This window comes from Elephas maximus, chromosome 3, assembly GCF_024166365.1.
Source record: "Elephas maximus indicus isolate mEleMax1 chromosome 3, mEleMax1 primary haplotype, whole genome shotgun sequence".
NCBI classification, from domain to species: Eukaryota; Metazoa; Chordata; class Mammalia; order Proboscidea; family Elephantidae; genus Elephas; species Elephas maximus.
Genome location: NC_064821.1, coordinates 104940020 through 104957646, shown reverse-complemented (window position 1 = coordinate 104957646; position 17627 = coordinate 104940020). Strand labels below are relative to the sequence as shown.

The 17627-nt window shown below is 40.8% G+C and overlaps 1 protein-coding gene across 2 annotated transcripts in view; it reads left to right on the top strand.

Moving 5' to 3' along the window:
• C3H1orf87 (chromosome 3 C1orf87 homolog) overlaps positions 1–17627 on the top strand; it is a 97512-nt gene that overhangs the window by 29730 nt on the left and 50155 nt on the right. Inside the window, exons 4-7 of one of the 2 annotated variants that reach the window (XM_049879414.1) lie at positions 2314–2442; positions 3503–3766; positions 6627–6748; positions 12389–12554. In XM_049879414.1, the coding sequence (XP_049735371.1) occupies positions 2314–2442; positions 3503–3766; positions 6627–6748; positions 12389–12554 (681 nt within the window). The remainder of the gene's footprint in view (positions 1–2313; positions 2443–3502; positions 3767–6626; positions 6749–12388; positions 12555–17627) is intronic. The other variant, XM_049879415.1, reaches the window with a different exon arrangement.

Sequence of the window (17627 nt, the reverse complement as noted above, 5' to 3'; positions counted from 1 at the left end):
GCAAAAACACCACTGGTGGGTGGCTTTAAAGAACAGAAATTTATTGTCTTACAGTTTTGGAAGCTAGGAGCCGAAATTCAGTATGTCAGCAGGTCAGTGCTCTCTCTGTCCACTGTAGAAGAACACTTCTTGTAACTTCCAGTTTTTGGCAGACCCGAGCTTTTCTTGGCATTCCTTGGCTTATAGATGGATCTTCATGGTGTCTCCCATTGCGTGTGTGACTCTCAGTGTCTGTTTTCCCTTTTTATAATGCACCACTCAAAATACATTAGGCTGAAGACCCATCCTGTGCTGTTATGGCTGCATTAACAAAAGAAAACCCTGTTTCCAAATAGGGTCACATTCACAGGTACAGAGATTAGGACTCAACATATCTTTTTTTGGTTGAGGGGACACAACTCAATGCATAACACCGATATAGTTGATACTCTGTGAAAAACATTTCCACGGCTCCCCATTGCCCTCAGTATAAAGCATAGACACTAACAAGATTACAAGACCCTTCACCATCTTTTCCTGCCTCCCTCTCTAGTCTTATTTTTTGCTCTTCCCACCACTTAAAGTACAAGCTACTTTTAGTTTTCTGAAACCATCCATCTCTCTCCTATATGCACACACCTTTGGGATTATCTAAATCTAGTTCCCTTTTTCTTCAGTCTTCTTTTTTCTCTTTTCCTTCTTCCTCCCCACTCCTTAGCCTATCAAATCTAAATCTAACTCATCTTTCACGTCTGGACTTAGATATCACCTCTTCCAGCAGGCCTTCCCCACCACCAATTTCAGGTTAGGTGGCCCCATAGCTATTTCAGTAGTGGCCCTTATCTCCCCCACCCCACCTCCCATATTGTATGGTCACGGTCACTTGTTGTGCCTCCCACTATCGGCAAGCTCTGTGAGAGCAGGGACAGGGTCTATTTGGTTCAGTGTGTGACATAGTGTAGTGTCTGGCACAGACCAGGCAAACCATAAATACGTGTTAAATAAAGGAATAAAATTACTTAACTTCTGTAAACCTTAGTTTTCCAGATGTAAAAGTGTGCTAATATTCTCTACCTCATGGGGTTTTCTAAGGATTAAGTTAAATGACGTGAGCAAAATCCTATATGGCGCCTCATATAGAGTATGTGGCCAATAAATAACTCTTCTTATTCTTATGCCTATTCTAGAGTTCTCTGTCGCTCCTACCCACTCTCTGCCCACTCTAGAGGGCCTCTTGATTTTTCTTTAAAATGTTTCTTGATTACAAAGCCGCTGTAGTTGCTATCCATCCTGATGGACTATTCAACATGACTATAGATAGTGTACAGACACTCAGTTTTCAGTGAGTCCTTCTGATGGTGTCTCCTTTCAGTTACCTGATATTAAAAACGACCACGGACACAGCAAGAGAAAAATGGGATTTTTCTCATTGATCCTTGTTTCATTGTTCATTCTCTCAAGAAAAAAAAAAAAAAATCCAACCCACTGCCATCGAATTGATTCCAACCCGTAGTGACCTTACATGACAGAGTAGAACAGCCCCATAGGGTTTCCAAGGCTATAAATCTTTACAGACGCAGACTGTCACATCCTTCTCCCGTGGAATCTCTGGCAGCTTGGAACCACCAACCTTTCAGTTGGCAGCCAAGTGCTTTAACCACTGTGCCACCAGTGTGCCACCAGTGTTGTTTCATTCTCTTATAAACTTTAATAGCATTGCTCTTGGGATGTAATATTCTAGCATTTAAATCTCTTTTATTCCGTTATTGATGAGGCTCACAATTGCCTTTTTTTCCCTCCCTGAACCTGCTAATTAAATCAGCCTAAGGATGGATGGCCTTGGAGCCCTGGTGGCTCAGCAGTTAAGGGGTTGGCTGCTAACCAAAATGTCAGCACTTCAAATCCACCAGCCTTTCCTTGGAAAACTTACGGGGCAGTTGTACTCTGTCTTACAGGGTTGATATGAATTGGAATTGGCTGAATGCCAATTTTAAGGATGCCCTTATTTCTAATAAGAACCTTATATTTGCCTTTAAACATCTTATTTTTTTTTCTGTCACAGATAACTTCTTTTTTGCATAAACTAAACAGTATCTAATTGTTAAATTTTTTTTTTGCCAGACGTGTTAATCACATAATACTGAAATTGGTTTTGAAAGAAGCTTTCTTCTTTGGGGACACAAAGGCCCCATTAAGTGGGCTGAGGTTTATTTGGAACTGAGGATATGTTTTAGGAAATTGGTTGGATCACTCATATTCTTCCTTCAATCCCCCTCCTTCCGCCTTCTGCTTCTTGCTCTAATTTGTCTCGATCTCTTAACCATTCCCAATCAGGTAAATCTCCACTGCAGCTCTGTGCCAACTGGAGACCAGTCCCTATCCTACATCCATGGCCTTCCCAGGAGAAGCCTTAGAGTCTGGTCCTTGGAACAGATGGGAAGGGACAGCTCTGACCAACCTGAGGTATGTATACTAAGAGCTGTTGAGTTGTTTCTCTTGTGGATGAAGAGGTATTATTTGTTGACTATATATTTTGATGTGGAGAGAATGATGTCACAGTCTGAGGATGGGCTGATGGACAACAAATTCCTCTCATGACTTTAGACCCATCTATCCGGCCGACTTTCCAGGAAGCTTCCCCTGAAGAGCCCACAGGCAAACTCCACGTGTCTTACTCAAACTCCTCACCTTTCTCTCACCCTTCTTTTTTCAAGGCTTCCTACACACAGGAAAGACCTCTGTGCTCCCAGTTACCTCAGCAAGGATCTGGGCATCATCCTTGATCTGCCTTCTCCACCTCCAGCCCTAAATACCCAGGCTAATGCTTCTCTAAGACCTGTTATCCCAAATTCTCATAAAGTCATAAACGTTACTTTTAAAAACACAGGGAATGTAACAGCCTTCTAGCAGTATATCGGTCCACTTGCCATAGAGTCAACTCCAGTTCGTGGCAACCCCATGTGTATCAGTGTGGAACTATGTTCCAGGCGGTTTTTAATGGCTGGTTTTTTGGAGATAGATCACGAGGCCTTTCTTCCACTATGCCCATAATTGGTTGCAGATCAGACCACTGTGGTCCTGTAAAACCAAAAAAAAAAAAGAAAACAAACAAACAAACAAAAAACCCATTGCAGTTTGCAACCCTATAAAACAGCGTAGAACTGCCTCATAGGGTTTCCAAGGAGTGGCTGGAAGATTTGAACTGCCAGCTTTTTGGTTAGCAGCCAAGCTCTTAACCAGTGTACCACTAGAGCTTCAGTAGATACTCTGAAATGGTTTGCTTCCTTTCTTCTCCTGAAGGAAAAGTCTGAGGCATTGTAAACTATTGAACAGACCCAGAATGAATACTTACTTCAGGTGTTACCAACTTGCCCTGTTCCAGGTCAGGCCTGAATGTGGACACTCAGATTCCAGCCCCGCTGCACCTCTGCTCTTTGCATTGGCCTTCAGCTATCTCATTTTAGAGCCAGCTGTGTTGATTTTTTTTGTACAATTGTTTTGTTTTATTCACTGTTTGTGTCAGGATATTATCCAGTGGCCAAGTAGAACAACAAGAGAAGACACTTTTCTTCTTTCCCTGGTCAGAAGAGAACTCAAGTCATGTGCTTTGAGTTCCAGCTTATTAGACAAGATTCAGAAAGAGCTGAAGATCCTGGACCCTACCTCTTCAGGACATCTTCTCCAGTCTCAGCTAAGCCACCTCTTATTGAGGCATGAAGTCCCTCTGAAGTTACCAACAATCAAGATCCTTTGCCAGAGATTTTCAGGGAGGGGCTCTCCTGAAATGGTATGGCCATCATGCTGTTTTATGTGTGGGTTCCATTTATCTCATTTGTACAGAATTGAGAGGTTGGTTCCTTTCTTAAAAATAACCTTTGCTATTTACTCCTAAGGTGAAAAGCCCATTTATATCCACATATGGAAATTTCTAGATAGAATAGACCAGAATAAAAAGTAGATTTGGATCGCCTGTTTAATTTCTCTTTTAAGGCTTTCCTGTATCAACTTTCATTTTTTATTCTTAACACTATTGGGTCAGTTACAAATTCATGGTAATGGGCACACATGAGTTCATTCACAAGCTGACTCAGCCTGAAGGCCCCAAAGTAAGAATGGAGTACTTGACCGAGATTTTGTGTGTGTCATGAAAATTTCCTAGAGAGCTAGAGGTGAGAAGTATCTTCAAAATATAATTTACCACCACCATTTTACCAGTTAGGAAACTGAGGCCCAGAGGGGTTGAGGAACTTGCTCAGGGCATCCAGGAATTAATGGCAGAGCCAGGACTGAGACACAGGCCCGCCAACAACAAAGCCAGAGTTCTCTAGGCACTAGGTTTCCTAGAGCTCACACCTGGGGGCGAATGTGAAGCATGGTTCCAAATATAACCAAGTTCAGGAAGCTAGAGGAACATATCCTAAAATAGGAAGAAGGAATGGCAGTGGCCAAATCATTAGTGGACATGTGTGAATAGCAAGGCAATAAACAAAGAACACAGTCCTCAAAAATGGAGGCCTGTGCTTTATTCCTAAATCCACCATCATTAACTCTCTGATACCAGCCATGCTACTTAATTTCTCTGATGCCTCATAAAGGTATTCTGAGGATTTAGTAATACGACAAACACAAATGACCTCTTCCTGTACCCAGCATTTAGTAGGTACTCTAAAGTTAGTTCTCTGTCCTGCCATAACAATGTTTCCTTTAGCAATACAGCATCAACTTATTGGTGCAACCTGTATCAACCATCAGTTCAATGGAGCTATCCAGCCTGAACCATAATTTATTTCTCTAGCTTCACTCACCCACTGCAACCTCTTCCATTACCCTGGAATTGTTTGCCCACCAGAGTCCCCAGGATGTAATCCAGCCCAGCAATGGAAATTGATTATATTTCTTTAGTCCTTTCCTACATAGAAAAAAGGTCTAATAAGGCCTTGTTTACACATAATACAAATATATGTGCTGAATATATCTAATCTATCTAATACGTATGTTTGGATCTACCAGTTGCTCCTTGGAAACCCTATGGGGCAATTCTCCTCTGTTCTATAGGGTCACTATGCATCAGAATAGACTTGGTGGCAACAGGTTGGTTTTTTAATATATATTATATATATTACCATATATTTTACATATATATGTATATTATATAGATACATAGGCACCCTGGTGGTGCCGTGGTTAAGTGCTTGCCTGTCAACCAAAAAGTCAGTGGTTGGAACCCACTAACCACCACATGGGAGAAAAGATCTGACAATCTGTTCCTGTAAAGATTACAGCCTATGAAACCCTCTGGGGCAGTTCTCCTCTACCCTATAAGTCAGAACTGACTTGATGGTACACATTAACATATCAATATATAATATGTATTACATATTAATACCTATAATTTCATAGATACATAAAATAAATTTATAATATGTCTTAACATATATATGGAGCCCTGGTGTGCAATGCTTTAATACTTGGCTGCTAATGGAAAAGCTGGCAGTTCAAACCCACCCAGTGGCTCCATGGGAGAAAGACCCAGTGATTTGCTCCCGTAAAGATTACAGCCTAACAAACCCTATAGGACAGTTCTACTCTGTCACATGCGGTCACTATGAGTTGTAGTTGATGGCACCTAACAACAATAACATTACATATATATATACGTTTCAAAGGCTGTAAATCTCTGCAGAAGCAGACTGCCAGATCTTTCCCCCTCGGAGCCTCTGCTGGTTTCAAACCTCCAACCTTTAAGTTAGCAGTTGATTGCTTTAATCACCAGGCAAATCAGGGCTGCATTATTTGGATAGATAGAATATACATCTGATAAATAGTACACACACACAGGCACACACATGCACCATTTGCTATCGAGTCAGTTCTAAGTCATGGTGGCCCCGTGTGTGTCAGAGCAGACCTGTGCTCCGTTGGGTTTTCAGTGGCAGATTTTTTGGCCGTGGATTACCAGACCTTTCTTCTGAGGTGCCTCTGGGTGGATTCAAACCACCAACTTTTTAGTTAGTAGCAGAACACTTTAACCCTTTGTGCCACTCAGGAACTCCACATAATATATAGATATATACCACATAAAACAAATAGACTATATATGTAATAATATGTTTGCTAGCTAGATAGATGATAAAGACTAAATTATGCTGTACTAACAACCCTAAAGTCTCAATGGCTTAAAACAACCAAAGTTTATTTTTCATTTACATTATATGTCCATAAGAAATCAGTTGTGGGCCCTTCTCAACTCTGTCATTGTCTTAGCTCCAGGGCCCAGGAGCTAAGATAAAGCAGCCACTCTGGAATATTTTTGGTCATGATGGCAGAGGGGAAAAAAAGAGAACTCTGGGGGGTCTCACATCAGCCCAGAAGAAGCACACACTGCCTCTGCTCACAAGTCATTGGCCAGAACTGGTCACATGGACCTAACCACAAGGCAGCCAAGAAGTACAATCCATTTGTACTTCCATTTGTCCAGAAGGAAGAATGAGTATTTAGTAAATGGCACTCATAATGACCATGTTATATTTTTAAGTGGTTTTAAAACTTTTAATGTTAAAAATGTTTCAAATGCACTTTACCTCAGTAGATTTCTTTCCCTTGCACTTAAGTTAAATGAGAATGCTCTGTTTTGTATTAATTTTCAGGTAAATTATGAAAAGCTACTTTGTTTTTTAAAAGTTGCAGCTTCAAATGACCCACAGCCAAGCAGAACAGTTTTGGACAGTGACCTGAGGAAAACCCAGAGTCCTACCAATCAGAACCAAAGGTATTTTTCCCCCTTTTGGGGACCACATTGTTCCTAGACTTCTAAGGCTGCTAGGGATCTTGGAGGCCATTTGCTATAAAACCTTGCCCAAGGAGGGGAGGGAGGGAGGGTGGGAGAGGGTTATTTACTGATTAGTTAGTAGATAAGAACTACTTTAGGTGAAGGGAAGGACAATACTCAATACAGGGAAGGTCAGCTCAACTGGACTGGACCAAAAGCAAAGAAGTTTCCGGGATAAACGGAATGCTTCAAAGGTCAGCGGAGCAAGGGCGGGGTTTGGGGACTGTGGCTTAAGAGGACTTCTAAGTCAATTGGCAAAATAATACTATTATGAAAACATTCTGCATCCCACTTTGAAATGTGGTGTCTGGGGTCTTAAATGCTAACAAGCGGCCATCTAAGATGCATCAATTGGTCTCAACCCACCTGGATCAAAGGAGAATGAAGAACACCAAGGTCACACGATAACTATGAGCCCAAGAGATGGAAAGGGCCACATGAACCAGAGACTTACATCATCCTGAGACCAGAAGAACTGATGGTGCCCAGCCACAACTGATGACTGCCCTGACAGGGAGCACAACAGAGAACCCCTGAGGGAGCAGGAGAATAGTGGGATGCAGACCCCAAATTCTCATAAAAAGACCAGACTTAATGGTCTGACTGAGACTGGAGGAATCCTGGCGGTCATGGTTCCCAAACCTTCTGTTGGCCCAGGACAGGAACCATTCCCGAAGGCAACTCATCAGACATGGAAGGGACTGGACAATGGGTTGGAAAGAGATGCTGATGAAGAGTGAGCTACTTGTATCAGGTGGACACTTGAGACTGTGTTGGCATCTCTTGTCTGGAGGGGAGATAGGAGAGTAGAGTGGGTTAGAAACTGGCAAAATTGTCACGAAAGGAGAGACTGGAAGGGCTGACTCATTAGGGGGAGAGTAAGTGGGAGTATGGAGTAAGGTGTATATAAGCTTATATGTGACAGACTCACTTGATTTGTAAACATTCACTTAAAGCTCAATAAAAATTATTAAAAAAAAAAAAACTTGCCCAATACAGAATCACTGTGCTCTTCACCAAGACTTGGTTTATGCTTTTAGTTTTCTCTTTGTCATGTGCAGCCCTGCATCAAAAGTTATTCGCTGTGATTGCATATGTTTCTTAACACTGAGCATGTGTGTGTGTGTGTGTGTGTGTTAAATAATACATTATTGTGTTTTCAGTGAAGGTGTATACAGCAGTTTAGGTTCCCATTCAATGATTTCTACACACATTGTTCAGTGACATTGCTTACATTCTTTACTATGCATGAACGTTCTCATTATTTTCTTTCTGGTTGTTCTGTTGAGAGTGTGCGTTTTTATGAAGTTGCGATGTGAAAATTGAAAACTTCATGATAAAATAAGACATGATTGTGTGCTGCTGGAGAGCCCATCTATAAAGTATGTTTGCAGAGACACATCCTGAGTCAGTGCACTCCTGGGTTACAGGCACTAACAGAGAAAATTTGAGGTACAGGAAACAAATATCCCTTCACATAAAGACTCCAACTAAAAATAGGATGTGAGAGATATCATTCGAGATGAGGCAGAGTAAAGCATGACATTATTTGCTGAGAGAAGTAACAAAGTACGGCGGTTAGGAACATAGCCTCCTTGCCAGATGCCTGGGCTCAACTTCTGTCTCTGCCACTTAGTGGCTGTGTGACATTGGGCATGTTATTTAACCTTTCTATGCCTCCATTCTCTAACTGTAAAATGGGCATAATAACAGACTTCACTTCATAGATTTGTTTGTGACAGTAATTGGGTTAATAAATGCAAAGATCTTAAAAACAGTATCTGGGACATAGTAAGTGCTATATAACTGTTATTATTTTTAAACTATCCTTTCAAAAGAAACTTTTCAATTACAAATAGTAATGTCACATGATATTGGAGTAATTGCTTCACTCTAGGAAATAGCCAGAATTTCCTGTAAAAATGTCCCTGAGCCGAATGTTGGACTTGATCCCCTTCTACAATGTACCCTTTTGATGATGATACTTCATTCAACAAACATTCACTGAATACCAGCTGTTTGCCAGGCACACTTTATTGAACAGAATGAATTCAGAGGTTGGCAAGGCCCAGTCTCTCCCTCCAGGGGTCAGAGTCCAAAGAAAATGGTACTGCCATGTGGGTATGCTAGCCAAATGTTACTGTAGAAACAATTGTCCTACAAGAGCCATAAACCCTAGAAAATTTTAATAATCAGCAACCAGCTTTCGTGTAATACAAATAGTGAAATTGTGGACCTGAGAGGTGATAGAATATGCACTAAAGCACATGGCCACTGTCACAGATTGAATTATGTCCCCCAAAAGATGTGTGTATCAACTTGGTTAGGCCACGATTCCCAGTATTGTGTGGTTGTCCTCCATTTTGTGATTGTAATTTTATGCTGAGAGGATTAGGGTAGGATTGTAACACCACGCTTATGCAAGTCACCTCCCTGATCTGAGGTAAAGGGAGTTTCCCTGGGCTGTGGCCTGCACCACCTTTTATCTCTCAAGAGATAAAAGGAAAGGGAGGCAAACAGAGAGTTGGGGAACTCATACCGCCAAGAAAGCAGCACCAGGAGCAGAGCGCGTCCTTTGGACATAGGGTCCCTGTGCCTTAGAAGCTCTTCGACCACGGGAAGATTGAGGACAGAGCCGACAGAGAGAGAAAGCCTTCAGCTGGAGCTGACACCCTGAATTTGGACTTGTAACCTACTGGGCTGTGCGAAAATTAATTTCTCTTTGTTAAAGCCATCCGCTTGTGGTATTTCTGTTATGGATGCACTAGATGTCTAAGACAGCTACTCATTGGCAGATGTTAGCCTTATGAGTCCAAGACAGGCAGCCTTTTCTGACCCCTCAACTAGGTTAAATGCCTTTGCGATATGGTCCCATAGTTTTGTTGTTCCACCCCGCCCTTCAAAACAGTCACTGCACTTGCAATTACTTATTTGACGCTTGGGGTTAAGAGCATTGGCTATCCTGGCCAACTCTCTGTCTAATATAGTTCTAAAATAATTCCTGGCTCATAGAAGATGCACGATAAATATTTGTTGAATCTAATCAGCACCTCCAGTGATCTAATAGAACTTGCTTCACTTCACCTGCAGGGACACCTGGGTATCTGTTTAACAACAACAACAAAAAAGGTGCATAACAAAGTCATTTTGAGCTCATCAGAGGTGGTGTTGCTTTATACAAACCAAACAGTGAGTTTGTGGAAGTGCAGGGCTGATGGTCTGTAATGAATTCAGACTCTTTCATAATGAATGTGCTGCTCAGGAAAATGCCTCCCTCACGTTCTGCCAGGTAGGGCCTTTAATGGGGCAGCTCTGTGATGTTTAAAAAGATTCCAGCATCGCCAGTGGCAGCAGGGGTGGCAACAGCTCTCATCTTCTAAGTTGGACCAGATGAACTAAACTCTTGCAGCAGGCCTTCTGAGAAACCTCCCCAGCTGCAGTAAATGGGTTCCGTACAACAGCTGCCCATTCGGTATTCAGTGTCCTGAGCCGGGGCCGAAGGCTAATGGATTCCTACCCCCAGGAACTGGTGTTGCAAGAAAAGAGGAAAAGCTTCTGATTCAAATCCAGAACAGATATATCTGATCAGCAGGGACTGGGTCATGTGCCTTAGCAGAAAAGAGAGGCAGGTAAAGCAAATAGCTGGCATTTTCCTCTGCTTGAGTGGGAGGTAGACTCTACCGCATGAGCAGGGACCTATCTATGGAAAATAGTGCCTATGGCAATTACTTTCAAATTGCTGCATGATCTCTCACAGCTGGCAGTGGAAATTGTGATGGTCCATAGAAACTGCTCATTAATGCCCCTCCTCAGGCAGCATCCAGGGCATAGGCCCTACCTGCCATACCTTCGTTACCCCCCTGCCCTAGCTGGGGGATTCCCTTAGCAAGGGAAAGAGGGTGCAGGAGAATCTTGGTGACCAAAACAAAGACAAATACCCACTACTCCCCTCCTGTACCAAACTTTTGGAAAACATTATGTGTTATTAACTAGTTCAGAATAGTATGATTTTTGGCCAAAGCTAGAGTAAAAGTCAAAAGCAAAAAGCAAATACGATATGACCTTCAGGAAAAGTTATCATCAGTCACCACTGAGTCAACTTGAACTCATGGCAACCTTATGTTTCCCTTATAACATCTTACATTAGTATGGTATGTTTATTACAATTCGTGAACCAATGGAGTCCCTGAGTGATGCAAACGGTTAATGCGCTCGGCTGCTAATCAGAAGATTGAAGATTTGAGTCCACCCAGAGATGCCTCAGAAGAAAAACCTGTGGATCTACTTCCAAAAAAGCAGCCATTGAAAACTCTATGAGCACAGCTCTACTATGACACACATAGGGTTACTCGGAAAAGTTATACACATCTAAAAATAATCAATTCCAGGTATCACACATGATCCCTGGGAAACTGTAAGGAACAAAACAGACATGATCTGTGTTTCATAGAGCAGTCTATTAGGAAAGCCAAACTTTAAACAATAACTAAGGAAATATATATGCAATTGCAATTGAGGGAGACTTCTTAAGGAAAAGAACAAAGTACTGTGAAAGAATCCATCGGGCAGCGCTATCCTGGAGCCTGCTTGTCGTTCAGGGATGTCACGTTAGTAGCTCGAAATTGGCCATAGTGGGAATATTTTCACCATAAAAATTGGTAATGCTACAAATTAAGGCTTTTGGTAGGACAGCCAGTTGTTAACGATTTACTAGCACACCACAGAAAGGAAGTTGACACATGTATGAAGACTAGAGGATGTCAGACAAGTCCTTCAGGGGAGGTGGCATTTAAATTGAGACAGCAGAAATCAGAAAAAGCTTCACAGAGAAGACTTTTCAGCGGGACAAATAAATTTGAATGTTAAATGAGTAAACATCTCAAGTTAGTTGGTAAAATAAGTGATTACAACACTTACCATCCTGTAGTTTTTCACCTGTTATTTAAAGTATGTCCCGTGATGTGAAGAATCTTAATAATTATGTTTATTTGCATGCCAGATGGTAAGTAAATAATTACTCCCAAAACTCATTTGGATTTTCCAGATATAAAGAGCAGGAAGTTCATCTGTTTCAGGACCTCCACCAGTATAGGTTTGCTGGTTACAGAGGTCTGGCAGAATCTGCTTTACTGCATGGCAATGGATATAGTTTGGAAATTTGATTTGCTGTAAGGAATTATCTAGGCTTAAAAAAAATTAGATCAAGCAGATAAAGTAAACTACTACGATCACTTCTAATTCTTTCAACCTGAAAAACAAGAAAAGAAGACTAGATGGATGGAGTATCAGTTTTGCTCTGTCTCGAATAAATTGGTTAGTGCCTTCTAAAGAAGAGACTGTAGAGCTTAGCAGAATGGAGCAGCTCTGAGTTAGTCCATGAACTCTCCAAATACAGTCTCTTGACCAGGTTACAGAGATATAGAAGGCCTTGTTAGGTGGGTTCTCAGGTCACAAGCTGTGTACAGGGGTGAAGGACATGGCATGAAGATGCGTAGCTGCTTTGTGTGAATTGTCTTTTCATAGCCTTTCTTCTCCCCTATAAAAAAAAAAATTTTTTTTTTTTTTTTTATCCAACCCCAGCACTTCACCCCAAGACCCTAATTCGCAGTCAGAAGTGAACAAGAGCTTGTTAGAGATTTTGAAGATAGCACTAAGGACAGCCAATGGCAAACTCAACACAGACTGCCTAAATTTGAGTTTTCGAAAAGAAGATCGCTCATTCTCCGGGTGCCTTCCGCCACCCAAGGTAACCAAAATTAGATTTCAGATTTGTTCATCTCTAAAAAGCTACTTCAGGGCATTGAGCCCAGAGTAATAAGATAGTAATGATTTGTGTTCTGCCTGTAGATTACATTACACAATTCTTTGTTTTCGTGCTCTCAAAAAGTAAAACAAAGTAAATAAGGAATTGTGAAATGTGCAGAATTGATCCAGGAATCATTTACATTCAACTATGTTCTATGTTAACGATAGGGAATATGACAAGACCCAAATAATATTTCACAATTTATTTTTCCAAGGCCAAATGTTCATTTCTGACATCCTCTCCCAGCTTCCGTGAGGTCAACATGTAATGCCCCATTCATTAGGAAGACCATTGTAGGGACTGATGAATTTATTTCTGATAAAGAGTAGAATGATGTTTGGAGTATTAATGGTCAGTGCAGATGTGTTTCATAGAAGAGAATCCAGAACCGTATTAATTCATGTGTCTTCTTTAGCTAACACACCCCAATCATGAGGCTACTTCAGATACAAGTGAAACAATAATTACCACTATTACCACAGCTCCATTAACACTTTGCCACTATCTCCCTTTATTGGGTTCTTCCAGTGTGTCAAGCACTGTGCTAAATACTTAAATTATTTCATTTAATTCTTGAAAAGTTAATACTTACAAAATATAGGTAGGTATTATCATCCCCATTTAACAAATGAACAAAAAAAAAAACGATATGACAAAGGCGGACTTGAATTACCCAAGAGCAACAGCTACTAAATAGCAGAGGCAGGATTTAAAGCAAAGAAAAGTAGTAGAAATTGAGAGCCAGAATTGGAACTCCATTTAGGTAGAAGATATCGGGAAGATTCCATTCAGTCCAGTATAAACAAGTTAAAGTTCTAGAAAAGTAAGAAGAAATGGAAATTACAGGCAAAATTAAAAATATATATATGCTGTAGGAAAAATTAGAAAACACCTTTTATCTGGGTAGACAGGAATTGGAGTTGATGTCAGAGAATTTAGAAAAAAAAGTGATGTGTTACTAAGGAAACGAGGACAGGATATGCTGAAAGTGGTCTCATTCTAGGGCAAAAACAGCCTTCTCAATGACTTTGTTTATAAGACCACTGTGCAAAGCCATAGCTCATATTATTGTGTGTGTTCATGTTTAACTAGAAAGATAAATAGAACACTACAGGAAAGTCCACTTATCATAAGTGGCTTTTACTCTGGTCATGAAAAGATGGGTAGAGACAGACCAAAAAGCAGCAATTCTGTATTAGATTAGAAACCACATAACACCATTTGTGAAGCTTGGATGTCCTCAGGTGATACTTATAGAATGCTACATAAATGACTTGAAAATTAAAATACTTTTACTTAAACTCATTGAGGCTCAGATTATTCATCTGGAAAAAACTAGGTTCCAAATATCTACCTTCTGTGGCTGTTGGAATTAAATGAGATAATTATGGGAAAGCACTTAGCACAATGTCCGATATATAAGTGCACTTATTAATTATAACTTTCTTTCCTTATTTAAAAACAAACAAGCAATGACAACAACAACAACAAAAAACACTATTTGCATGAGATTCTTACTTCAAAACAGCCTAAGGAAGGAAGACCTTTCCCAGAGTCAAATAATGGCCACACCAACACTGACTATCTGATCAGGCCTTGAAGGTTCTTACCCACCACAGCTGGCCCTGAAAGATTAACTTTGTGGTTCATATCCAAGGAAATGGGACACATTTTCCTTGAAGCTGGTTTGGTTTTTGTGAGCCATCTGGCATCTCTTAAGACATCTGGAACTCACTCAAAGTATATTACAGTTCTGGGAGGCATGTATAACAGAATTCTGATTCCTCAGAACGTGAGGCAAATTGAGGCCCAGGGGCCTTGGATAGAGAAGCAGCAGCAGTCACGCCCCAACTTCTTTGCTGCTGGATTCAGGACTTCAGAGTAGGCTGGGGAAAAGCCACATCTGAGCTGGAAAGGTTCTCCCTTTTGACCAGAGTTCTTAATCACTTTGAGATGTGCGTATGCGTTGAGCTGGGGTGGAGGGGAAGGGGGAGACACAAATCACAGACCTCTTTGAATTTCTCATAAAATGTATGTACCTTAAAAAAAAAAGAAAAAAATTTTTTTTTCTCCCCAGATTGGGGGTGGGGGTGGGGAGAAGGAGAACGTACATCGAAATAGTCACCATTTCAGAAGGTTTGCAGACCACTTGTACCTTTCCAGATAAATAAATGCAGTCTTAAAGGATAATTTATGAGCCTTGTCACTAAACTTAATGGAATTTTGACCACACAGAAAGAATAGTATAGAAACATCAAATATCTGTCATCATTCATCCTGTGGACTCACTTATCCTGTTCCTTCTAGCATATGTTTGGTGCAGTGATAACTTCTGGCAGGCCTTCTGAAGCAAAATGGAGCCACATACATTTATTTTAATAACTACTCTGAAGTCAGGTGTAGATTCAATTGGCCTGTAGAACCTAAGTAATCATGCAGGCTCAGTTTAGCCCTATACATAGTCCATAGTCTCCACCTCTTGAATTCATCCTCTTTATGCTTTACATCACAACCCATTGTCATCAAGACGATTCTGAGTAGAACTGTCCCAGAGGGTTTCCAAGGCTGTGATCTTTACTGAAGCAGACTGCCACATCTTTCTTCCGTAGAGTGCAGCTGGTAGGTTCAAAGAGCTGACTTTTCAATTAGCAGCTGAGAGCTTAACCATGGTGCCATCAGGGCTCCTTTTATATCACACTCCCTTCCCCCCGCCCCCCAAAAAACTATTCCCAGATCTTTCTCCCAAGAGAAGCAAACTAGAACTCAAGTTGCTCTACCTCTAGTTATTCTTTGCTTCGTTTGCATGTAGCTTCCTTTTCTGGAGGGAGTCCTGTTACTAAACTAACTAGAGTTTGTGAATGAGAAGTTCGTTCTTGACCATAACCTCAGCAGTGTGTGGCAAGACTCCAGCCATGACAGTGGCTTACCTGGTAAATCAGGATTGTAAAACATTCTACAGTTTGGTAGAGTTCTTTTTTGTATTTAGTTGCTTCTCTTCCCTAAAATTACAACATTATTTCTACTAACTTTGAATCATTTCCTTCCTTCAATACAATAGCCATCTTTCTGATCAAAATGGCATGTTTAGTCTATTGTTACCTTTGACGTAATAATCACTCGATGTGTTCTGGCCACTCCAAGACTATTATGATAGCAGTTCCTGCATTCTTCAGGAGCTCGGAGGAAAGGTGCCATTTTAAGCATGTCAACACAATACTGTGTGACAAATGCAGTGACGGCGGTAGTTTTGAATACAGAGAAAAAATACCAACCTAGTCTAGCATGAAGGCTCTTCAGAGGAAATGATACGAATACTGAATCATAGCAGACAGGCAAATGTAGGTAAAGAATGGGTGAAAGAAGCAGAGAGAAAGGGATGGAAAAGGAGTTCTAGGTAAAAGGAGCAATTGGAACTGAAAAGAATTCATTAAATTTAAAATCATGGACATTATTAGTGACTTGGTGTCTTAGTTTCCTAGGGTTGTCATAACAAGGTACCACAAACTGAGTGGATGTGAAGAAAAAAAATTTATTGTCTCACAGTTCTGGAGGCTAGGAGTCCAAAATCAGGGAGTTAGCAGGACCATGCTTTCTCTGCTCTAAGGGAAAATCCTTCCTTGTCTCTTCCAGCTTCTGGTAGCCCCAAGTATTTCCGGGTATTCCTTGGCTTTTAGATGCATCTTCACATAGTCTCTTCCTGTGTGACCATGTCTCCGTGTCTGTTCTACCCTTTTATAAGACACCACAAGAGTAAGGATCCACCTTACTCCAGTATGACCTCCTTAACTGATTACATCTTCAAACAACAACCTTATATCCAAACAAGATCACATTCACTGGTAGAGGGCTTAAGGTTTTGGAGGGGACACAATTTCATCCACAACACTTGGTAAAAGCAGGTTAAGGGTTAAGTACAGTGCTGTGGTAAAATGCGTATGGAGGTATAAATGGGAAGGGAGGAAGTTGAGACAGTGCCTGTGCACCATTCTTTCAAGGAGCATTTTAGGAAAATCAAGTATTTACTTCTCGTTGATGTCCAGGTGATTCCAACTCACAGCAACCCTGTAAGACAGAGTAGAACTTCCCCATAGGGTTTCCAAGTCTGTAATCTTTATGGAAGCAGATTTCCACATCTTTCTCCCAAAGAGCCGCTGACAGGTTACCAACCACCGACCTTTCAGTTAGCAGCCAAGTGCTTAACCATTGCACCACTGGGTTTCGTTCTGTTGTACATAGGGTCGCTATGAGTCAAAACCAGCTCAATGGCACCTAACAACAACAAGTATTTACTTCACATACCATTTTTTCAGTAACAAACATCGTTTACTTTTGATTTTAAAAACTCATTTCATTATTAGACAGAAGGAACTACACATTATTTTTTTCTTTTTGACTACGTCACAACCCATTGTCATCAAGTCAATTCTGAGTAGAACTGTCCCAGACCCTTAAGGGTCGTGATTATGAATATTCATGTTTAAAAGATTTTGGTAATAATCCTGAATAATACTAAATTGCTAGACTTTTCGTGTATATGTTTCTATTGTATCCTCTACAGCTGTCAGCCGTCGTTTCTTCGCAGCTATCAATCAATCTGTTTCTAGGAACCCTGATGTACTATTTCTAACCTGCTGTTCATCTTAGCCTGGAGAAAAATTCAGTGTTACTGGGGAAATAAGTTGTTTTTAGAACAACCTCTTAATACTGTTGTTTAAAAATACATCAATATGTTCTAAGCATGAGGACAATTCGGTTCTTATTTATGGAGTAAAATGGTAAAATGTGACCAATATCTATCTTTCTCACTTAATTTTTTGCCAGCCTCCTTTCATATACATACACTCTACTCTTCAGTGACTCCAACTCTTTCATTCATCTACCCCCTCACTCACCAATGTATTCATTTATTCAACAATTATCAGCTAGGTAATGGTGATAAGAAAATGAATGAAACACAATCCTAGCCCTCAGCAAGCCACTGTCTTGTAGAGAAGCTCAACAAGTAAACACATA